Consider the following 25673-nt stretch of genomic DNA (forward strand, 5'->3'; position numbering starts at 1 on the left):
GAAGTTCAGGGTTCTGGCTTTTCCCCCTGAACTAAGTGAATATTTGTATGTTGGACTGAAATAAGATTGTTAAACCCCTAATGTTATTTTCCTTAGAAAATCAGATCAAAAGAACCTGTGCTGGCAGGGTTCTTGTTGTTGGGCTTGTGTTGGTCTTTCACCCCCACAGCAGCTGCTAGCCGAATTGTTTCAACACTTGCCCAAAGTCACCCAGCTTGTAAGTGTCCGAGGCTGGATTTTTACCCAAGATGATTGGTCTTCCTGGCTCCAGGCCCAGTACTTTATCCACTGCACCACTTCGCTGCCCTGAACTACAGCCCCTGGTACTAAAAAACACTCCAAGTTGATTACTACTATCACTGACCTTTCAAAGATTTTGGATCATTTAGAAGATGCCGCAGGATTGGAAGAGGTAAATGACCCCATTTAGAAAAAAAATAAAAAGGAAGAATATGGGGGACTTCAACAAAAACTAACAAGCAAGTTTGACTTTAATTATTAACAAAATCATAGAAGACATTATTAAAGGAATGGTTTGTGAAATAGAATCAACAGTCACTAGAAGCCAGCATGATATGAGAGCTAGCATGATACAGTGGGAAGAGCCCTGGCTCTGGAATCAGAGGTCCTGGGTTCAAATCTACCTCTGATGCATACTGCCCATGTTACCTTATGTAAGTGTCTTGACCTTACTGGGGCCTCAATCATAAAATTAGGGGATTGGACCAAACTAAACAGTCTCTGAGATACCTTCCAGCACTAAATCGATGATCCCTTTCTTGATCTGGAATAGAGAGAGATGAGCTAAATGCTAGTACCAGCTAGAATTGGAAGTGATTAAAAGACCAGGCCCAATAAGAGAGTCAATTGCTAAATTTTCACCTTGGAAATCAGCAAACACCACAAATCAGGGCTTCATTTGTTGTTTTTTGTTGATTGTCTAGACTTAAGAAAGTGACAGAGAAAATCATCATGATGTAGATAAAATTTAAAAGTGTGATCTGAGGACATCCCCTTAGCCAGGGGTTGGCAGGCTGTTAAAATTTTGCACCTTTGGATCTGTCCTTGTCTCAGGGCTGGTTAGCATTTATTATCAATGACTTGACTGCATGTTTATAACCTCCACAGGTGATGTAAAGTTGAGCAGAATCGATAACAGGGTGGATGCCATATTCAGGATCTATAAAGAACTTTATAGGTTAGAATGATGAACTGAGTCCAACAAGATGGAATTTAGTAAGAGGAAATTAAAATGTCAACATGTGGGCTCAAAAGCTAACTTCACAAGTATAGGATGTTGGAGGCATGACTATTGAACAGTTCCCATGAAAAGGATCTAGGGATTTTTAATGGATTACATTAGAAGCCTTCCTGCTATGGCAGCCTTGGTAATATCATAGTTAACAGCTGAACGCTAATTGCCTTCTAACTGCTTGGAATGTGGGGCACTTGGCTCCAGTTAGAAAAAACACTCTGGCTTCCAGGAGCCACATCTACTATATTTAGGAGATAACTTTAGGAATAGGAATAGGGTAGGAAGTTGAGGGTTCAAAGTTGACTCTTTCCTCGGAAAGATGGAGGGTTGGAGGGGATCAACACTGACCTTTAGATCTGGCAGAGCTTAAACATGTAGAAGATACATGATACTGCCTTTAACCAGGGATGTGATGGTAAATGTTTTTTAACAATTGGCTCTCTAGAAAAAAAAGCATGTATGACACACTTTTTAAGTTTAGTCATTAACACTTTCTCCATTACTTTCTTAAGTCTTCTAGACAATCAGCAAAACAACAAATCAATCCCCGATTTGTAGCATTTGTCATGTTCTCATTGAAAATTTAACAACTAGCCCTTACAGGCTGGTTAAGAGCTAGCTTCAGCACACCCCTGCCTTCACCCTCAAGAGGGAATTGCTGAACAGGCCCAGATCCTATACAGCTAGGACCTGACTAAGAGAAGTTGTAGGCAGTACTTTATGACACAAGTTTTCACTTGATCGTGTTCTCTCCTTCCTCTCATGGATGCTCTAGGTCATGGTTGTCTCTTTTCAGATGAACAGCAAAATGAGCTTCCTTTGCCTCTTTTCTTCTGGAAGACAGAGTAGTAGGGAGCATCATGGCTCTTATTCTTGGTGAATAATGGAAAAGATGGTTTTTCCACTCCTGGCAAAGATAGAACTCTTCCTCTCTCTGTCTTAGTCTGCCTGTCTCTATCTCAGTCTGTGTTTCTGTCTGCCTGTCTCTGACTCAGTCTGTCTGTGTCTGCTCGTCTCTGCCTGTCTCTCTCTCTGCTGCCTGTCTGTCTTAGTCTGTCTGCCTGTCTCTTTTTGTGTCTGCCTGTCTGTCTTAGTCTGTCTGCCTGTCTCTTTTTGTGTCTGTATGTCTGTCTTAGTCTGTTTGTCTCTGTGCATCTCTCTCTCTCTCTCCAGTAGGCACTGGGAAGTCCACGTGGCCATATGTTAAGATAGGCCTGACCAGGCCCTAGTAAGGTTTCCATTGTCATTCTCCCTTTAGATATAATGGTGCATCTCTAAATTTTAAGACTATTATTATGGATTCGTTTCATTATTTGACTTATTTTTATGTACTTTATGGTTTTACTGAACTAGGAATTTTCCTTGATAACCCCCATTACAGCTCATCTCTTGAGTAAAACTGTGTGTTCATTTAGCAGGATATAGGGCATCGTGTGCTCTGTTTTCCAATCCTGAGGAAGCTCCTGAGATAACCAGCTCTCAACAAATGTGAGGTGTGGCAATCTCATGGAAACAGAGTTTCATAGGAGCCAGGATTCATGACAGTCAAAAAATCTAACACTATATTAGCTGAATTAAGAGGGCCATAGTAGTATCAGGAATGAAGGAGCTGCTAGTCCAACTTCATTCTTTTTTTTTTTTTTGGAGGGAGGAAGGTAGGGCAATTGGGGTTAAGTGACTTGCCCAAGGTCACACAACAGCTAGTATGTCAAGTGTCTGAGGGTGGATTTGAACTCAGGTCCTCCTGAGCCCAGGGCTGGTGCTCTACTCACTGCGCCACCTAGCTGCCCCCAAGTCCAACTTTATTCTGCCCCTGTTAGACCACATTTGGAGTGCTGCCATTCAGTTGTTACAGTTGTGTCCAAATTTTCATGACCCCATTTGGGGTTTTCCTGGCAAAGATAGTGGAGGGGTTTGCCATTCCCTTCTCCAGCTCATTTTACAAATGAGGAACCTGAGGCAAAGAGGGTTGGGTAACTTGTCCGGGGTCACACAGCCAGTAAGGACCTGAGGCCAGAATTGAACTCACAAAGATGAGTCTTCCTGATTCCATGCCTAGTGCTCCACCCACTGTGCCACCTACCTGCACACACTGAGAGTACGGTGACACATTTTAAGGACAGAGATAAACTCAAGGGTGTACAGAAGAGAACGATCTGGCGAGCAAGAAGATTAGGGACCACGTTATTTGAGGATAAGTTGAAGATGAGAAAGTTTAACCTAGAAAGGAGTAAACCTAGGGGGACGAGGTAGCTGTCTTTACATATTTAAAAGGCTGACACGTGGAAGAAAAATTAACTTTGTTCTTCTTGGTCCAGAGGCCAAAAGTCTCAGTTGAGCTGTAGAGGCACATTCCAGTGTGATGGCAGGGAAAACTTCCTCATGATTCAGTCAGCCACAAAGCAGAACAGGTTTCTCCAAGTTCCTCCTTCCTGACATTTAGGCAGAGACTGGAGGCCCACTTGTCACTAATATTGGAAGGGATTTTGATCAGGTAGATGAAGGAATTCCATGTTGTGTAAATGAATTCATCAGGGTTTTGAAGGCTTGAACTTTATACAGTTCCTAGTGTGTTTCTTACCAGCTCCTCATTTACCTTTTGCTGGAGTTCCCCCTTGATTTTAGAAGGAAAAGTTTTTAGGCAGAGTTCCCTGGGCCCTTTCCAGGGTGCATATCATTCTCCCTGACAGAGAATGATTGAATGAATGAGCATTTAAGTGTTATGTGTCAAACACTTACTATGTGCTAAGCTCTAAGGGATACAAATACAAAAGACAGTTCCTGCCCTCAACAGGCTTACAGTCTAGTAGGGGAGACTATGCTACAGGGAAGTAGTGGCTAGGGAGGGGTATTTTAGTTTGGAAACTTACTGGGATAGTGAATGGAGCCATAGGAGGGTATGAATATATTTTTCTCGAAGTAATGACGTTTATTTAGTTGAGTTCATTTAATTGTGGTTCAGTAACTGAAAAGCATGAGAAGTGGATAGGGAGAAATGTTGAGGCTAGAATAAGAGAGGGGGCCAAGGAGAGTACATGCACATTGGTCCAGCTACAGATGAGAAGAGGGCTGAAGAATGGAATAAAACATGGCTGGGTTATAGGCCTAATATACTGGGTGATTACGACAAATGCAACAGGACAGTGAAACCCCAGGGTGGGAGTTTCCATCAGTGAAAGGCTTAAGTTCTCCTGGGATTACTTCTGGTCTGAGTGTCAAAGTGTCAAAGAAGATGGCTGGGGAGGGAAATGAAGCATAACTGGGATTGGGTCTGGATGGAGTGAGAGAGAATGAGACAAACACCAATGGGGATAGTAGAACCCCAGAGAGGGACGCAAGAAGATGGTGGTTGAGTAATTTCACTTTCTTTTCATCTGCTATTAATATTGTCCTTTCTACCCCAAGCAGTTAATAAATTATCCTTAAGAACTTATGAGGTGTGGAGCTAAGATGATAGAGTAGCAGAAAAAAATACAGTGAGCTCCAGCCCCAAACTCTTCCAAAGAGATCTAGAAAATATACTAGACTCCAACTTGATGGGGAAATCTAAGAAAAAAATCACAGTGAATCATTTGTCCAGCCCAGGTAAGCCTAGGGAGACAGACAAAGAGGTCTATGAACCCTGGGGATGGGAGCTGGCTGGAAGCACATTGTCAGAAAATTCCAGATCCCAGAACTGTGCCCAAGGGCAACACAAAGCCCATGAACCATACTGGGGTTTTAGAACAGGTGCCAACTGGCAGCTTTGTTACCCACTGATGATAATAATAATGATGATAAAAATAGATAGCATTTATGCAGTGGGGCAGCGAGGTAGCACAGTGGATAGAGTGCTGGGTTTGGAATCAGGAAAACTCATCTTCCTAAGTTTGGACTCTTACTAGCTGTGAGACCCTGGGCAAGTCACTTTACCCTGTTTGCCTCAGTTTACTCATCTGCAAAATGAGCTGGAGAAGGAAATGGCAAACCATTCCAAAGAAAACCCCAAATGAGGTCACAAAGAGTTGTACACAACAGAAAAATGACTGAACAACAAATATAGTGCCTACTATGTGCCAGACACTGTGCTAAGCACTCTATAGATATTATCTCATTTGATCCTCACAACAAAATTGGGAAGTAGGCACTATTATCATCTATTTCACAGGTGAGGAAACTGAAACAAACACATTTTAAGTGGCTTGCCCAAGGTCATGCAGCTAATAAGTGTTCGAGGGTGGATTTGAACTAGGGGTTTCTTAACTCTAAGCCCAGTGCTCTACCCCCTGTACTACCTACCTCATTCAGAAGAGGAAGTTCAGAAATAAGAAGTTTGTTCAGAAACAAGAAGACATGCTGGGTCATGGGTGGGGAGTAAAGGTAGGGGCAGGACCACTGATGGTGCAGCCCAGACCTGGGTTCACTCCCTTCCTGGTATAAAACAACTTGAAACAGATATGACATTAAAAAAAAAAAAAGAAACCCAAAAACACACACCAAAAAAAAGTTTTTTTAAAGGAGAGATGCAGCTTTCTAGTTTTACAATTAAAAATATAGACTAACATAAAGTTTCAAATTGAGTAAAATATAAGCAGTTTTTTTGTATATGTTTTTTGGTTTTTTTTTTTTTACACCAAGTTTGGTAGAGTCACCAACAAACCTCAAACAAATATATGCCAATTATATTCACTATACAATACAGCCATGGTCACACACACTACCCACAGTACAGTGGTCCCCTCCTCCCACCCCCATTGCCACCACTCAAAAGAGGGACGATAACACTCATTCCAAGTTAAGCAGTCCTTTTGTGTCTGAAGGAAAATTTAAAAATGAAATTTAAAAAAAACCGAAAGGAAGGGAGGCAGAAAGAAAAAAAAAAAAAAGGCGGAAAGGAACTGACTTTGGTCAGCCACAATGTGGCTCTTACCTAGAAGCAGCAAGGGGTCTCAGTACCATCTCCTATCCTACTCTAAATACTGAAGAGGAACAACCAGGGCAGGAATCCCACACCAAAGGAAAGTTTAAGTCCTGCTACTCTGAAGCCAGCTCCAAAGTCAAATCTGGATTAGGAATTTGCAGAGCTTAAACCAGAAGAATACTCAGACTTTGCCCAGGATCAAACCACTTTGGAAGTACTAAAGTTTGTAGGTCTGCAACCTATTTCTAATAGCCTAGAATAACATTATACTCACTACTCCTAAGAAAGCAGCAACCTGATCAGACTAGATCTTACTTCCATAAGTGTACAGAGCCTAGCCCCAACATGAAGTCTGAAGTCAGAAAGTAGGCTGGAAGAATGAGAAAATGAAAAAAAGAATCTCACCACAAAAAGCCATCACTGTGACAGGGATGTTCAAGATATAAACCCAGAAGAAGAAAATGATTCTAAAATATCTACAAGCAAAGTCTCAGAGAAAAATATAGCTTGTGCACAAATTCAACTAGAATTCTTAGGAAAAAATGAAATGAGTTTTTTTTTAAGAGGTAAAATATTCTTATAAATGAAATGAGAGCATTAGAGTAAAAAACTGGAAAGGAAATGAGAGCTACGGACAAAAGAATTGAAAAGGGAATTAAGAGCTTGCACAATAAGTATAAAACCTTGCCTAAGCAGCAAAAACTCTGAAAATTAGAAAGAACTAAATGGAAGCCAATAACTCTGCTGTTAGACAATGTTATACAGCTATGAAAATTTTATTAAGTCAAAAGACTGAAAAAAATAGAAGAAAATGTAAGGTATCTCATAGCAAAAATACCTAGAAAACAGATCAAGGAGAAAAAACATAAGAATCACTAGACTATCTGAACACCATGACCAAAAAAGAGCCCAAGACATCTTATTTCAGGAAATCTTAAGAGAAAACTGCCCAGATTGCTTAGAACCAGAAGACAAAGTGGAAATAGAAAAAAATCCACCAGTCACATCCTGAAAGAAACCCCAAAATGAAAACTTTCAGGTCAAGGAAGAAATACTATGAGTAGTCAGAAAGAATTCAATACCAAGAAGCCATGATCAGAATCACATAGTATTTAGAAGCCACCACTATGAAGAAGTAGAGAACTTAAAATACGATATTCCAGAAGGCAAAGAATATAGGCTTAAAGTCAAGAATAACTTACCCAGCTAAAAATGAGAATAATCCTATTGGGGGACTTTACTACCAACGATTTCTAATGAATGAGCTATATAGAAATTTTGAAGTTCAAATACAGGAATTAAGAGAAATGTGAAAAGCTAAACACACCTGAATAATAATAAGGGACTAAGCAAGGATAAACTGCTTATATTCTAATATGGGGAGATGACATAGTTGTCCTGTCTGAACCCTATCATGTTCAGGGGTTATCAGGGGAGTTTAATTAGATAGAAGGCCTGGGAGTGATTCGGTCATTTCCTGATGAACTGAAAGTAAGTATGGAAAGGGAGGGGAAGAGTAATACTCATTGTGAGGGACCAAGGGGATAGAAAGGAAGGTTAGAGAAAAATATAAACATAATAAGAATGTGCAAGAAGAAATCTATACAAAGAGGGAGAGAGTAGGGGAAAAATTGACACTTGAACCTTACTCTCATCTGAACTGATCAAAGAAGAGAAGACACGCACATATACAATGGGTATATGGGAAAGGGGAGGAGGAAGAGGAGGAACTAGAGAGAGTGTAAATTAAAGAAGGGAGTAGTCCTAAGCAAAGTAAACTCTAAGAACATTAAAAAATACTTATAGCCTTTTTGAGTTGGCAAAGAATTACAATGGGGGGGTACCCATTAAGTGAGGAATGGCTGAAGAAACTACAGTATGATGGAAGAGTATTGTAAATTATAAAGGGGATGGATTCAGAGAAACCTGAGATTTTTATGAACTGATGCGGAGGGAAGTGAACAGAAATTAAGAGAATAACTTGACAATAACAACAATATTGTAAATAAAAAACAAAATGTTTTGAAAGAATTAGGAACTCTGATCAATGTAGTAAGAGAATGAGACATATATGCACATATATTGTATATGTGTGTATATATAATGCATACACACATTTATGTGTGTGCTGTATACATACTTCTTTTAGACACGGTCATTGCAGAAATTTGTTTTGCTTGATCATACATTTATAATGGGTTTTGTTTTTTCTTCTTGGAGGGAGGGAGGGAGGTTAGGTTTTTGCTGATTGAAAAAAAATTCACTTAAAAAAAAAGAACATGATGTCCTTATTCAAAGGGTAGAATGAGAAATCTACATTTTACTGAGACAGAATATATGAGAACACTGGAAAAGTTATTCTTTGTTGGGCAAAGTAATTTATGAAAGAATTTCATACTTAATATAAAACACACATAAACCCCCAAATTTTTACACATTTGATTTGTCTGAACTTGGTAGGAAAACAGCAATGAAGAAGACCAAAAAACTCCAAAACTTATCATGTATTTTTCCTCTGATCAATTTGTTTTTTAAAAACTTCTGGGAAAACTAGAAAACAGTAGGGCAGAAACTAGGCACAGACCAACATCTTACACAATATACCAAGAAAACGTCAAAATGGGTACAGGATTTAGATATAAAGGCTGATACTTAAAGCAAACTGGGAGAGCAAGGAATAGTTTACCTCTCAGATTTTTGGAGAATGGAAGAATTTATGACCAAACGAGATAGAGAACATTATGAAATGCAAAATGGATAATTTTGATTACATTAAATTGAAAAGGTTTTGCACAAACAGCTAATGCAACCAAGATTAGAAGGGAAGCAGAAAGCTGGGAAACAATTTTTACAGCCAGTGTCTCTGATAAAGGCCTCATTTCTAAAATATATAGAGAACTCAGTCAAATTTATAAGAATACAAGTCATTCCCCATTTGATAAATGGTCAAAGGATATGAACAGGCAGTTTCCAGATGAAGAAACTATAGTTATCTATAGTCATATGAAAAAATGCTCTAAATCACTATTAATTAGATAAATAAAAATCAAAACAATTCTGAGGTACCACATCACATCTATCAGATTGGCTAACGTGACAAAACAGGAAAATGATAAATGTTGGAGAAGATGTGAGAAAACTGGAACACTAATGCATTGTTGGTAGAGTCATGAACTGACCCAAACATTCTGGAGAGCAATTTGGAACTATGCCCAAAGGGCTATAAAACCATGCATACCCTTTGACCCAGCAATACCACTTGTAGATCTGTATCCCAGAGATTGTGAAAATGTTACAAGGACCCACAGATACAAAAAAAAAATATTTATAGCAGCTCTTTTTGGGGTGGCAAAGAATTAGAAATTGAGGGGATGTCCATCAACTGGGGAATGGCTGAACAAGTTGTGGTATATGAATGTAATGGAATACTATTCTGCTATAAATGACAAGCAGGATGATCTCAGAAAAACCTGGGAAGACTTATATGAGCTGATGCAAAGTGAAGCTAGCAGAACGAGGAGAACATTGTACACAGTAACAGCCACATTGTGCGATGACTGACTTTGATAGACTTAGCTCTTCTCAGCAATGCGAGGATCTAAGACAACTCCAAAAGATTCACAATGGAAAATGCTGTCCATATCCAGAGAAAGAACTTTGGAGCCTGAATACAGATAAAAGCATACTAATTGCTTTTTTCGTTGTTGTTCTTTGTTGTTTCTTCTTTCTCATGCTTCCTCCCATTGGTTCTAATTCCTCTTTATGACATGACTAATGTGAAAATATGTTTAATATGAATGTACATTTAGTCTATATCAGATTGCTTGCCATCTTGGGGAGGGAGAAGAGGAGGGGTAGAGAAAATTTAAAAATCAAAATTTTATGGAAGTGAATGTTGAAAACTAAGAATAAATAAATTTGAAAAATCACAGTTTACTACATTAATGACTCTATTTTTCAACCAAAATCTGAAATTTCAGTGGGCGAGTTTTACCAGCCTGACTTCTTGTTATGAATAATGTAAAACATGCAGATTTTCTGCTGTGAGAAATGAAGGGTCAAGGTGTGGGATTTACATAGTATTGCTCTGTTTAAATGAAGTACAAATAAGGTGTAGGGGAAGAAGCAAGAAGAAATTGAGAATGAGAATTACAGCTCATTTCCTAACATAACTAAAATATTTTTGGCAATACATAAAGTTGACACTTAAACAATTAAGCAAATGGAGAAAAGAAACCCAGTGGGCCAACATCCATCCATTCATTACAACAGGAAATGAGAGAGGGGCAGGAGTTTTGAAATACCTCTATGGTTTTGTAGAACTGCTGGCACAGAATTACCTTGGAATAATTTAGATGTTGTTCGCTTTCAGAATTGTATTATTCTTCCTAAGAAAAATAAACCTTTCCGAGAATAGCACTGATGTCTTTTGTGCTGAATTTATGACCAGGAGTCAAATTCCATGAATGCACAAAAGCTGAATCGTGTCTCCTCAGCTTGCTCAGGCAAGTACAAGAATACAAAATGACTTTACATCTCTCACCTTGAAGCCCCAAGAACAAATCCCTATCAGGTAGAACAGGGCCAAAAATCACAGTTGTCACTTTCTTTACTTTATCTTAAACAAGTAAGGTCCAGCAGAACATGTGGCCTCGACCTTACCAACCATGGTGTATTTGAACTGAATAGGCATTTAGAAGAAATTTATCAACAGGACACCAGCTTGGGCTTTTGGTGAAAGGACATAGGAAACTACTTGCTGAAGTGTTGTGTGTCCTCATTTAAAAAGAAATTATATTAGTTATTTTCTCTTTTATCCTCCCCTTCCCTCAAAAAAATCTAGGTGGTGCAGTGAGTAGAGCACCGGCCCTGGAGTCAGGAGGACCTGAGTTCAAATCCGGCCTCAGACACTTGACACATTTACTAGCTGTGTGACCTTGGGCAAGTCACTTAACCCCAATTGCCCTGCCAAAAAAAAAAGCAAAAAAAAAAAAAGAGGAATGTAATTGAAAGATGCATGGAGCCTGGCATGGTGGGGAAGGTTTGGCATGAGACCATAGTACAGAACATTCCAAAAATTTTAGTGTGGTTTTAAACTATTTGAAATTTAAAACTGCATCAAGATTTTCGGAACACTTTGTGCAAGCAGGACAGTAAAGAAACTAGACTGGCGAGGAGAAAGGTGACAGAAAAGTGAGGGGTAATAAGGAAGGGCCAGGTCACAGGGAGGTTTGAGTTGTATTTTGATTCAGGAGGCAACAGGAAGCTACTGAAAGCTATGAGGGCTTAATGAAAGAAATTATTCACCATTTCGTTAGAGAACTAGAAGATGGGAAGAAAGTTTTGCATGATATAAATAGAATTTCTGACAGTAGTGATGGATTGGTAAGGGTTCCTTTCTGTTACTGTCCCCAAAAGCGGCTGATAAAAATATTTACAGCGGCTGTTCCCATCAATCTTCTCTTACAGGTTACTACTATTTAGGTTACTTGATTACACCTCCATCTTGTCTTGAGCCACCAACATTTAACTATTAGAATTTGTTAAATATTAAAGAATTGGGAGCAATGGGCAGACAACCTGGTGTGCTAGGAAATAGCCAATTCCAAGTCTGAATCTATGGTTACTGTGCACAGGCTACACCTGTAATCAGACATAATGCTCCTACTGTTGCATTTACTCACTGGAATGCGTGGTATTGACTGACTATAGGATCACAGAAGGCACTGCTTCGAGCCTGGGATCTTCAAGCTTTTTGAAGCTATCAAACTTTTATGCTTAAGAATGAACAAAGGGGCAGCTAGGTGGCCCAGTGGATAGAGGACTGGCCCTGGAGTTTGGAGGACCTGAATTCAAATTTGACTTCAGACACTTATTAGCTGTATCATCCTGGGCAAGTCACTTAACCCTGATTACCACACTCCCCCTTCCCCCAGCAAATAAAAAAAAAAGAAAAGAAAACTCCTGGTCAAGTGGTGAGGTTTTAGCCTTAGAGCTAATGCAAATGGTGATAACACACAAGTGATACCAGTTTATGTAGCCGAAGATCCACATTGTGTGGGAAAGTGGGCTGGAGATACTACTACTAAAGCTAAGATTAGGGTAGTGTGATGGTAGGGACAAAATTTATTTTTACTCCCTTTTTTATGCTGGTCTTACTCTGGGTGCCCTAAATTAAGTATAATACATTTTCTGTCTACAAGCTGCCCTTGAAATCATGACAGTATGGATTAAAATATCCCCTCAAACCCTCATTAGCTATGTGACCATGGGCAAGTAACATAACTTCCCTTAGATCCAAATTCCCACTCTGTAAAATGGGAGAATACTCATAGTACCTAGCTCAGAGAATTGTGAGACTCAGACGAGATAATGAATGCAAAACAAATTAGAAAACATTATATAAATGTCAGTTAATATTACTGATTGCTTGGCAGCCAGGTGTTATAGTGGATAGAATGGGGGCCTTTGAGTCAGTAAGATCTGAGTTCAAGTCATGCTTCAGACATTTATTAGCTATAACCCCAGGCAAGTCACTTAGCTTAGCCGTTGCCTGCCTCAGTTTCCTTATCTGTAAAATGAGGATAAAAATAGCACCTACCTCATAAGGATGTTGTGGGGATCAAATGAGTTAATACATGTAAAACCTGTTGCAAACTTTAATGTATTATTTCAATGCTGATTATTATTATTGTTATTATAGATTGTACTTGGCAACAAATATACTACCATAGGGTGAAGGTGTGGGTGTAATACGAATAGCTACTTTAAAATTTGCAAAATACTTTATACACATTATTTTATCTGAGCCTCAAAGTGTCCCTACAAGGCAGGTATGGTAGGTATTACTATTTTCATTTCGGAGATAAGGAAACCAGATCTCAGAGGGATTAAATGCCCACAGTCATCAAGCTAGTAAGAGATCTGGAAGAAGGGGATAGAACTGGATTCATTAAAAAGTTCTCAGGAAATATAGTATGCTGCTTAGAACTATAGCTATTGAAAATTACAAGTTGGAGGACTATGAACTATATATAAATTAAACATACAAATGTACATGTATGTATGCATATGTATATATGGGTATATATGCACACATATATCACCTTACATAGGATATTTAGGTGGCATAGAGTGCTGTGCCTGGAGTCAGAAGACTCATCTTCCTGACTTCAAATCTGGCCTCAGACATTTACTAGATGTATGACCCTGGGCAAGTCACTTAACCCTATCTGCCTCAGTTTCCTCATCTGTAAAATGAGCTGGAGAAGGAAATGGCAAACCGCTCTAGTATCTTTGTGAAGAAAAGCCCCACAAATTCACAAAGAGTCAGACACAACTGAAATGACTGAGTGACAACAACAATGTCATAGCTTATGGGGCCCCACTGGCATTTTTCTTCCCCTTGCTTATCAGTCGATATCAATTGCTTGGTAAGCTGTAATTAGCTTTTAGTTTCAAAGGCATTTACAAAGGTGGCAATGCACAAAATCCCAAATCTGTGATTCATTCTCCCATAGTTACACACCAAGTCCAGAGGAAGGTGGGCTCAAGCTTAGAGAGTTTCAATAGGGCACAGGGGTAATTCATAGCTCCTGGAAGTCCTTTTTGTGAAGTCCTCAAGATGTTTCCCTCAGGGAAGGTACAGCTTTTCCATAGGGCTTCTTATAGATCCTGAAATGTGCCTTTCCTCACACTATCCAGTCTATCCTCAGCTCCTGATTCAGACACTGACACCAGCCGTCACTATTCTAGGGATACTCTTGGGACACTTAAATTCACAAGGTCTTCCTCAAGTCTAGGAGGGGTGGGGATTTGTGTGGAGGTCAAGACCTGAGGCTGGAGCTCTTCTCTTTCCTCTAAGGGAGGTTTTCAACCCAAGACTCCAGATGCTTGAATCTTGTGGTTTTGAACTGGCTTCAATATTTTACAGATGGCCCCAAGGACATCTTCTTAACCAATCTGAGCTAAACTTTCTGTGTAATGGGTCTAGCATTTGACACTTACTTTAAGTTGGATGAGTTAACTTGACTGACTGACTTAATTGATCCCTATACCAATTATACCAATAATGAATGTTTTGACAAAAAATTAAAATAATTTAAAAATCCAATAATTTCAGAAAAAAGCACTTAAATTTAGTCTAACTCCATAATGTGGAAAATTATTTATAATAATAATAGCTAGCACTTATGTAGTACTTTAAGGATAGCAAAGCACTTTATATATATTATCTCACTTGATCCTCACAACAATCCTGTGAGGTAGATTCTATTATTATCCCCATCTTACAAATGAGGAAACTGGGTCAGAGTAGTCAAGTGACTAGCCCAAAGTCAAACAGTCAGAAAGTGTCTGAGGCAGGACACACACTAAGCATTGGAGTCTATGGAGAATTGACCCCCCTTTTTAAAGCATTCTACTGGAGTTTCTCAATACCAACATATTCTATCTTAGAGGGTTAATTCAATAATTACTCAATTGATAATGCCTAGCACCGCTACACCAGCCACTCAATAAATATTATTCAAAGTGAATTGAATCAACCAGGCATTTAATTAAGTGAAAAGACGCAATTTAACTGAGGGATAAATCCTTGCCTTTTTCTAAGTACCCAGCTCAGTGGAAAGGAAAGGAAATACGCGTAAAGTCAAAGAAATGAGCAACCATAAGTTTCATAAACAAAGAACCTGCACAGTACAAACCAAGGCAATCTTCCAAAAATAAACTCTGCTAGGTACATCTCTGTGGAAATAAAATAGAAAATCCTTCCTGTGGCCAAGAGTTCCATTACAAATTGAAATGTTCAGTCCTGGCACATGTACAAATTCTCGCCCTTTTTTTATTCCAGCCAATTTTCTTTCTTCAAGTCTCTTTGGTATTGTGCCCACCACCACAATGCCACAGGGAAGGCATGAACTGTAAGACAAGCCCACACTGCCAATAATCTTTCTGAACAGCTCTCCCACCCCCACAGTGGGGCTCCCCACCATCTAGTGAGTTGTACTCCCCAGGAGACTCCACAGCCCTTCAAGAGAACGAGTAAGATTGAGCTTCTAGAAAAGACTGGCCCACTCTTCTGAGGCTGGGATGTCAACCACGCCCTTTGCTGCTTTTTAATTTTTACCTGCTGCTCTCTTTTCTCTTCCTAGTGTGTTGGCATGTACACAGGAAGATGAGCAGGGAAAACAAGTCCTTCTCTTTCTTGACCTCTCTGTAGCATGTGACAAAGTTGAAAAACCTTCCTTCTGCATACAACCTCACTGGGGTTTTGTGACATCCCCCTGTCCTGACAGGGCCATCATTCATGTCTATATGGGTGTACGTACCCTATGGCTTGGTCATCAGTCCTTTGTTTGTCTATAGATATTCTTTCTTCTTGGAGACCTGATCAGTGATCAGAGATTCATTCAATTGCCAGCTCTATGCAGAAGACTCCCAAAGCAATAGCTAATCACAACTAACTTCATACAGTGCTTACTATGTGCCGGGCACTCTGCTAAGTGCATTACAATTATCATCTTGTTTGGTCCTCACAATAACCCTGGGGGATAGCTGCTATTATTATCCCCATTTTAAAGGTGAGGAAACTAAGGCGAGTGACTTGCTCGGGATTACACCGCTAGTAAGCATCTGAGGCCAGATGTGAACAGCACTTAGCACGATGCCTGGCACATAGTAGGTGCTTAGTAAATGTTTATTGACTGATCTATCTCTATCTCTCTCTCTCTCTCTCCCCCCCCCACCCCCCCTCTCTCTTTCTGTCTCTCCCTCTTATTTCAATCCCACATCTCCAACTTCATGCTGGTCACTTTCACTTGGATGACCCCATGTCTAGAACTTCATTAGCTTTAGTCACTCCTTTTTCTAACTTCCTTATTTCCTTGGAAGGCACCGCCATTCTTCCACTCACTCAGATCTGCGTCACAATCTTGGAGTCATCTTCAACTTTCACTCTCTCTCACTTTCCATATATAATCAGTTGCTAAAACTTGCTGATTGTTCCTCCGTAGCATGCTTCCCATTCATCCTCTCCCCTCTTCTTGGACTAAAACCACCCTAATTCAGGCCATCAATTCCTCTCTACCTCTTGTAGCTAGATGACGCAGTGGACATAGGGCTGGGCCTGGAGCTGGAAAGACCCCAGTTCAAATGTGACCTCAGATGCTCATTAGCTGTGTAACTCTGTGCAAGGTACTCACCCTCCTTTTGCCTCAGTTTCCTCAACTGTAAAGTGGGGATAAAGATAATAGTACCTACTTCCCAGGCTTGTTGAGGATCAAATGAAATAATACTTGTAAAGTGCTTAGCACAGTGCCTGGCACATAGTAGGCACATAATCAATACTGGTTTATACCATCCCTCCCCCTCTTCCCCTCTTGCCTGGACTATTATAATATATTAATTTCCTTCCATCCAACCACTCCCTTTTCCAACTTGTTCTACACACAGCTGCCAGATAGATATTCCTAAGGCACATACAGAACTTTATCACTCCCCTGTTGAAAGAGCTCTAGTGTCTCCCTCTTGCCTCTAGGATAAGATGAAAATTCCTCTCTTTACCATTGAAAATTCTCCCCAGTCTGTCTCAAGCTTGTTTCCTGGCTGTTTGTCCATTACTCCTCTTATACATTTTATGCACCAGCCAAATGCTCTGACTTGCTATTCCATATAGATATGTAGATAGATAGATAGAGGTAGATAGAAAGACAGACAGATGAAGAGAGATAGGGATAGATAGAAGATAGACAGACAGACAGACAGATGGATAGATGGATAGATAGACAGATAGATAGATAGATGTAGACAGAAAGATAGACAGATGGAGAGAGATAGGTATAGATGGAAAGATAGAGGTAGAAAGATAGACAGATGGAGAGAGCGAGAGAGAGAGAGAGAGAGAGAGAGAGAGAGATGGATATATAGAGAGATGGATATGTAGACAGATATGTAGATAGATAGATAAAGTGAATTTATTGTGTGCTCACTATGTACAAGGCACTGTGCTAGGTGCTGGGCATACAAATATAAGCAGAAAGACAGCTCCTTCTCTCAAGGAGCTTACACTCTAATGAGAAAAGGCACAGAAAAAGAAGCTGAAAGGCATGGTGTGTGTCAGCAAGGCAGTAAGCACACTTCACAGGAGGTGGAGATGGCCAGGAAGTGGGGTGAAGGTTTAGTTCTAGAGCCAAACCCAAAGTTGGGGTGGGGCAGGGGGGAGATGGTGTGAGATGAAAATAATGGCTGGAGTGCAGGCAATACAGTTTAGAAATGGTAGTGTGGACATTTAATCTCCTATCTCCATGTCTTTGCACAAGCTGTAACTCCCTGCCTGAAATATTCTATCTCCTTCCTTCTGCTCTGTGGAGATCCTATTTCCCTCAAAGTTCAGCTCAGTTTTCTTCTCCTTTAAGGGGCCTTTTTTGATTCTTGCAATTGATAATGTTGCCCTTGACATTTTTTATGTATGCCTTTGAATTTTTATGTATATATTATATACCTAATTTTTATTATCACACACCTGAGTTCCCCTTGTAGACTGTAAGCTCTTTGAGACAGGGACTATATTGGGTTTTGTCTTTGTATCTCTAGCAGCTAGCCTACTGTCTGATGCATAATAGTTAATAAATGCTAGTTGAATTTAATTCTGTATTCTATTTACAATAAGCCCATTCAAGGTTGAAAACAAAGTATTAGGTGAAGTCTGAGGGCAACCAACTTCAAAAGACATTAGTGACTTAAAAGACACCAAGCATCATACGTAACAACAATATGTTTCATTCATGAGTAGGTGACTTGCAAAGCATGGAAACATTGTGGTGACTATACCGAATGAATGAAAAATAATGGCAAACGTGGAATCCACTGAGGGGAAGAGGAGAGAAAGTAAGTGTTGAGGTCTCTTCATTCAAAATGAGAAAAGAAACTTGATGCAAATGAGAGCAGAAAGTCTCATAGGAAAGAAACAGCACCTAGGCTCAAACTGTAACCCAAAGCAAGAGTCATTTAGATGCTGCTATGCTGAAAGAAAAACTTGGATAACAAAGAGACTGAAGCATGAGTGTAGGAGCGAGGTGTAGCACAGACTGAGGAGGGCAGCAGGACGGAACAAAGCCATGTCTATGTAAGGGTATGTGATAAAGCTGTAGAGATTCGAGACCCAACAGAGCAACGCAAAATAGAAATTATGGCAGCAGGCAGATACAAAAGACTATTAGGATAAAGACAGATAGACATACCTTCATACCAGCTGCAGCTGCTGGGCCGCTGGGATCCACAGCCTGTATGTGACATGGCTTGCTTCCTCTTACAACAAAGCCCCATCCCACTGCATCACCAACAATCTAGGATGGGAGAAGGAAAAAAAATCAATTAGGAATCCTTGGAAAACACCTTGTAATTCACCTTTCACTTCAAGGGAGAATGAAAATCAACAAACAAATCAATAAACATTTATAAAGCATCTACTATGTGCCAGGCCCTGTGCTAAGTGCCAACGGGAAAAAAAGGAAAACAAACAATTGTTACTCTCATTCATTCAAATTCAGTTTAGGTTTTCTCACCGTAGGCCTATAAGGTAGCTGGCACATTCCATAGTAACTCCATTTTATAGATGAGAAAACTGAGATTCAGAGAGGATGAATGGCTTGCTCACGATAATACCTCTATGAAACATCAAAGCTGAGACTTAAACAGATGTCGCCTGATTCTAGATCTTGTATTTTCCCCACTGTACTGAGCTGCCTCTCTCAAGCACAGGGTATGACAAAGCGTGTCTCTACTTCAGGTGTCACTATATACTTACCCTGAATTGATCATATTATGAAGATAACTTGGCAGAATAATAATCATCCTAATGGCTGATATTTGTTGTTCAGTCATTTCAGTCATGTCCCACTCTGTGACCCCATTAGAGGTTTTCTTGGCAAAGATGCTGGAGGGGTTTGCCATTTCCTTCTCTAGCTCATTTGACAGATGAGGAAACTGAGGGTTAAGTGACTTGCCCAGGGACACATGGCTAATAAGTGTATTTGAGGCCAGCTTTGAACTCAGGGAGATGAGTCTTCCTGTTGTTGTTTTTGAAGAGAACCTTGACTTCTGGGAGGTGATGCCATGACTTGCAAGTGAATTGGATTTAAGTGAGGGAGGGCTGTCTCCAGCTTCATGCTTTCCTCCAGAGCCATCTGGGTCCAGTGGCCAGTTGTCCTGATCTGAGTCTTCCTGACTGTAGGCCCAGCACTCTATCCACTGCTCCACCTAGCTCACCTGGCTGATATTCATACAGTATGAAAGACTGGTGTTTAAGTCCTAGCTCCGACATACACTAGTTGTGTGTTCCTGGGCAAGCAACCAGACCCCTAAGAGCCTCCCAGGGATGGATGAAGGACCAGTCTAATGTAGAACTATGAAATCACAGGTCTAGACAAGGGAGAATCCCTACAATTGGCTCTCCTGAAAGTTTTCTTTGTGGAGAAGGCATGTGAATGACCACGATAATGTAAAGAGAAACAATATTGAAAGACACGAGAATTCTGATTAACACCATGACCCATCTTGACTTTAGAGGACTAGAAATAAAACACACCTACTTTCTCTTAAGGGAAAAGTGGTGGACTACAGTTGCAGAATGAGGCATACATTATCAAACAAGGCCATTACATTGGTTTAGTTTCCTTAACTATTTCTTTGTTAAAAGACAATGTTCTATTTGGGGAGAAAAGGCAGATTTGAGGCATGAAAGCTATTTTTTTTAAAAAGGCATCACAAAAATAGCTTCTTAAAAAGATATAGAGAATAAAATAAATTTTAAACAAGATATAGAGAAGTAGTTGACTTGCATGGCATCACAAAAATAGCTTTCTTAAAAAGATATAGTGAATAAAATAAATTTTTAAAAAGATATGGAGTAGTTGACTTGCATGCAGATCATGTTCTAAAAGTTTCTAAGTTGGCTGTTTCAAACACATTTCCTCATGGAAATAATGTTTTATTTATAAGGTTAAGTTCCCGTGCTAGCCTGTAAGCACTTAACCCATTTAATGCCGCCAAGACAGCGCACACTGCAATGAAAAATAATACCATAGGCCAAAAATACGGTAGTAATTACACAAAACAGAAACACCAACAAAATTACTTACTGTTATTTTGAGCATTGGTGCTTGAGAAGAAGTAGGTTTAACTAAGTGAGGATATAAAGGTAGATTGAAAGGTGTAGGGATTCAGAAGAGAACTTTCAAGGGGTTGGGAGGTTTTATTATGTCTAATTCCATTTAAAAACATGTAGATTTTCCTTTGTACAGGTGTATCACTGCTTTGGCATCACACTTAGCCATTAGTTCTTATGTCTGAAATGGGGAAGGAAAAAAAGACATGAAGAGAAGATTTTTCTCAAGGTCACTGGTGAAATTTTCAAAGAGAAAAAGAAAAAAAATGAGGAAGGGAGTTAAAGAAGATATGGATGTACCCAGGAAAAAGTGATTGTGTGAGCTGAAATTAATTACACCCCAAGTAAGAAAAGTTGGGGAAAATAGAGAAAGTCTGGTGTGTGCACGGTGCTTTTGAGGGAGAAGAAAAGAGACAGCAGAGAAGAGATTTTTGGATCAGATTTTATTATTCACCAGGCCAACCACCAAGAGCCATTATCCACCTGGGGCATTTTCGTTTTCTTCTGGCTAGAGTAGGAGGTGGCGGTGGTCGAAATGTCTTACAGGATCATAGGATCTCAGAGTTGAAAAATAACTAAGTAGCAACCCAGTCCAACCCATACATGGAGGAAATCCCTACTAAGCCCCACCCAACAAATGGTAGCTGTCCAGCTTTTGCTCGAAGACTTTCATTGAGAAGGAACTTGCTACCTCTTGACGCCCATTCCATTTTGAGGTATTTCTACTTGTTAGGAAATGTTCCCTAATGTCTATGGTTGTTTGTATTTACAGTGATCACAAGTATTACAAGTCTGGTGAATGTAACTAAGGTAAAACTACATTATCAAAAGTACTGTTTCCCTTCATAGACTTAAGATGTAATTCCTTGAGAAAGGTCCTCAGAGGTCATCTAATTAAACCTCCTCATTTATAGGTGAGGAAACTGAGGGACAAAAAATTTTTGATTTCAGGTCACAAAGGTAGTAAGTAGCGGGTGGAGGATTCAAACCAATGTTTTGATTCTATATTCAACCCTGCTTCCCTGGTGCTATGTTTTTTTTATAAATACTAGTATAGACTATCTCTGCTTTTTCTTCTTTCCTTGGTAATCTCCCACACTGATCCCTCTGATTTGTCTAGATTTTTCTCAGAATTTAACTTCAGTTCAGGAGGATTGTACTATTTGTAATTCAAAGTATAATCAAATTTGGTTAGTGCATTTTTTAAAAAGATTAATAACACACATTGAACAGAACAACACAGAAACATGGAACAATGCCAGTATAATTGCAACATTTTGAGTTCCTTTTCCTGTAAACAAATTTGTGATAGAGATGGCCAAAGACCAAGAAACTTTTTGATAATTATTAATATAATAAAAATATTTAACATATACTAGTAATTACAATAACATATTATAATTATTTCTAGATTTCTATGAATGATATATAACATATTATATAAATAAATGTAAATATATTTTATATCATATATTTATATAATTGTGATCATATATACTAATAATTATAGTTACTATAAAAGCTATGATATAATTAATATAAGAATAACATATTAATAATTATAATCCTAGCACTTTAAGGTTTACCAAATTCTTTATATGTTAACTCATTTATACACATAAAGTCATTATACTAATACAAAAATCAGATAGTCACTTTCATAGCAGTTTACAATCCATGCACCAAATGGCACAGGAAAATAACCAAAGTACCTACAGTGAAAGTCTTTCTTGCATATGGAGCCCCAGGGGTCAGGAGTTCTTCAGAAGTGACTGGTCTCTTTAATACTGTGAAAACAGATATAGGTTATTTAATACAAACTTAAGGAAGCAAATATTTCACAAAGCTCATGCACGAATGTACTTTGTTATTTTCTCCAGATCTCAGACTTTGTGGGTTTTTTAATTTGAATTTTCATGAATATTTGATATTGACCCAACTTATAAAGGCCTTCCTTATTCAAAGGATGGGCCAATGATCCAGGTACTATATGTACCTGGATGAAGACACAGTGTACCACTGTGGCTGTATTCTTGGTCACTAATTGCTCAGGAATGGGTTTTCCTTAACACCCAACTACTTAGTTATCCCACCATTTCCTCTTTTTATAGACTTTGGGATGGCCTGTCATTCAATCACAACTTGATTATTTTAATTATTGCAACTTTTTGGTCTTTAGCTCCACGAAAATATTGAGAATATCCCAAAAATCCCTTAATGATTTTTACCATATGATAGCATAAGAAAGTGGCATATATTATAGAATCATGAACATTTTTTAAGAGCTGGAAGGAATCCTAGAAATGATCCAGTCCCTCTCACTGTACAGATAAAGAAAATGAAGTCCAGGGGGAGATAAAATTACTTATCTTAAACCCACAAATATTTCTAAATGCTATATGGCAAGGCTGTTTTTGTGCTCTAAAACAAATGCTTGACTATTTGGGAGTATCTCATTCTCCATATTATCTTTCTTGTTCATAAGTGACAGAGGTAAAACTGGGGATTCCACAGAACTAGAATAAACTTTAAGAATTTTGAGCTGCATGTCAGGTTTGGTAACTTGTCCCTAAGAGAGAAGGAGATAGAAAGACAGCCTTGGTGCTTCTAGTTTGGGCATCTTTCTTGAATGAGGATAGGGTGAAGTAAAAAGTAGAGACAATCCCCTCCACCTTAGCTTGGGTCCTCATCACCTCTTGCCTGAATTTTTTCAAGACTCCTAATTGGTCTCTCTGCCTCTAGTGTCTTCCAATTTTTGTTCTTGTCATTCAGTCATTTTTAGTATTATCTGACTCTTTATGACCCCATTTGGGGTTTTCTTGGCAAAGATATTGGAGTGGTTTGTCATTTCCTTCTCCAACTCATTTTTATAGATAAAGAAACTGAGGAAAATGGGGTTAAGAGACTTGCCCAGGATCACACAGCTAGCAAGGGTCTGAGGCCAGATTTGAACTCAGGGAGATGAGTCTTCCTGACTCCAGGCTCAGCACTCTATTCACTGCACCATCTAGTTATATTTTTCTAACACAGCTGCCAAATTAATTTTCCCATTACACAGATATGAGCATGTTACTATCCTTAAAATTTTAGTGGTTCCTTATTTTCTCTAGGATCAAAATCATCAAACAAAATCATTAATTTCATATTTAAAGACTTCACAATTTGGCTCTCAACTAACTTTTTGATATTATTACATGCTTCTTCCTTTCTTGTACTCCCCATTCTAGCCAAATTGGCCAGTTAGCTGGTTTCTGTATGTAGTCTTCCATCTCCCACTTAACTGTGTCCCATATCTGAGGTACATTCTCTTCCCAATTCCACCTCCTAGAAATTCTAGCTTCCTTATAAAGCTCAGCTTAGGTGCCACCTCCCATGTAAGGCCTTTACAAACGTCCAGTTTTTAGCATACCCTCCCTGTTAAGGTTACTTTGTATTTATTTTACTGTATTTAAATTGACTAAAATTTATTACTGATTTACTATAACATACTATATCTCCCTTCCTCAGTAAAACGTAAGCTCTTGGAGGTCAGGGACTTTTAAATATTTATATTTTATATATTTTATATTTTTTGACTTTGTATCCCTATTACTTTGTCAAGTTGAGTCAACACACATTTGACTATGTGACTATGTTCATTCACAAAATACTTGCAGCATAAACAATAATTTTAAAATACCCACTGCCATCCTATTGCTTACTGCAACTAGAAAGTTTCAAAATACGCTTCAGTTTACCTAATTTTTCCTAAAGCCTTCCCTTTTAAATGGTAAAATATTAAGCATGTTTCTTATCTGGGCCTCAAATCCCACCCACTTCTTCCTTCCTCATCCTAACTTATTGGTGGTATTCTGCTGATTAAGAAACCAGATACTGCAGAGGGATTCTTAATGACTTTGTAGTCAGAGCCTATTGGCAATAGGGTTCTCTTTTCATTGTTAGCTTAGCTCTATTTTTCTTGAACTGACTGACATTGGGGAGAATCAACAAGGTTATTCTGAAACATCTTGGGAGAAAAATCAAAGTCCACTGGACTCTCCCCCTTCCAAAAAATTCTACTGGAAAAACTTTGCATTCCTAAAAGGACAAATTAAATGAAAATCTAGATTCCTGAAATTACTGACTCTTTGAGAATTTGAATTACTTCCAAATCATAGTCGATGAACAAGGAATTAAGCCAGTTTAACCTGTGATGAATGTTTAGCTGCATCTTCTCCTGTAACTCTACTGGTATTTTCAAAATTATAGGAAAAAAAACCTTAGAATTAAAACCAGCAGCTTATTTTATAGTCCACTGTCAAAACAGCAAAATATTTGACCAGGGCAGTAAGATGCCAGTTTTTTATCTGGTGATTAAATTTACTTTTATTTACTCTTCAAGTCACAAAAGACATAAATAAATCTATAAAAGAGGACTAATAATAGCTTACAAGGCTGCTATGAGGATTAAACAAGGAAAAATACTCTAAAATGTTAGCTATTAACATTTTTAATATGGTTACAAAACAGAATTAAACTTCTGATCTGATGGATCCATTCTGAATAGCTTGGGTTGTCTTCTTCCCCTCTCAAACAACACCATGGGTGTTGTGTTCCCAGGTAAAGAAACAGATATCCAAAGGCAAAGTGACTTGTCAAGGTCTGAGCAGAAAAGGCTGGTGAGCTGAACATCCAAGCCTGTCTAATTTGTTTTTACACCCAGTTCTCTGAAAAACTAAAATAGACCATAAATAATGGTGGTACTTCTATACCTGCTTAGGACCACCCGAATGTACCAAATGTCCACCATAATAAAGCCCATTTAAATGGTGATCTCATCACTTCCCAGGGATTTAATTACAACATCTATACCGATGATTTTCAAATCTATCTATGCTGCCCTAACCTCTCTACCAACTTCCAGTCTCGACTCTCCAAATGCTCTTCAGACATCTTGAAATGAATGTTCAGTAGACATCTTAAACTCATTATCTTTCCCCCTAAACTCTCCCCACCTCTAATTTTTCCCATTACTGGGAAGGTAACACTATCCTCCCAGACCCACATTATTGATTGATTGATTATCTCTATGCGTAGTATCTGTATTTATATGTGTGTATATGTACATATATATGTATATACACACACATGTATATACATGTACGTATATGTATGTATACATACATATGTATATATAATCTGTACTGGGGGCCACTTACATCATAGAATTGTGACATTTTAAAGCCACAGAAGAGATGAGAGACCCATCTCTTCCAATCCCCTCATTTTACAGACCATAAACCTGAAACCCAAAGAAGTTAAAGTTCTCGACTGAGGTAATAATCAAATGGATCTGTGATCTCGTCAGTTTTGGA

General features: G+C 38.8%; 1 protein-coding gene across 1 annotated transcript in view; it reads right to left on the reverse strand.

The window, feature by feature from the left end:
- Positions 1-25673, reverse strand: part of DEPTOR (DEP domain containing MTOR interacting protein) — a 199045-nt gene that overhangs the window by 34893 nt on the left and 138479 nt on the right. The window contains exons 7-8 of the mRNA XM_036741552.1: positions 22036-22106; positions 18395-18499 (exon numbers count right to left, since the gene is read on the reverse strand). Of these exons, the coding sequence (XP_036597447.1) occupies positions 18395-18499; positions 22036-22106 (176 nt within the window). The remainder of the gene's footprint in view (positions 1-18394; positions 18500-22035; positions 22107-25673) is intronic.

This window comes from Trichosurus vulpecula, chromosome 1 (assembly GCF_011100635.1).
Source record: "Trichosurus vulpecula isolate mTriVul1 chromosome 1, mTriVul1.pri, whole genome shotgun sequence".
Lineage (NCBI taxonomy): Eukaryota > Metazoa > Chordata > Mammalia > Diprotodontia > Phalangeridae > Trichosurus > Trichosurus vulpecula.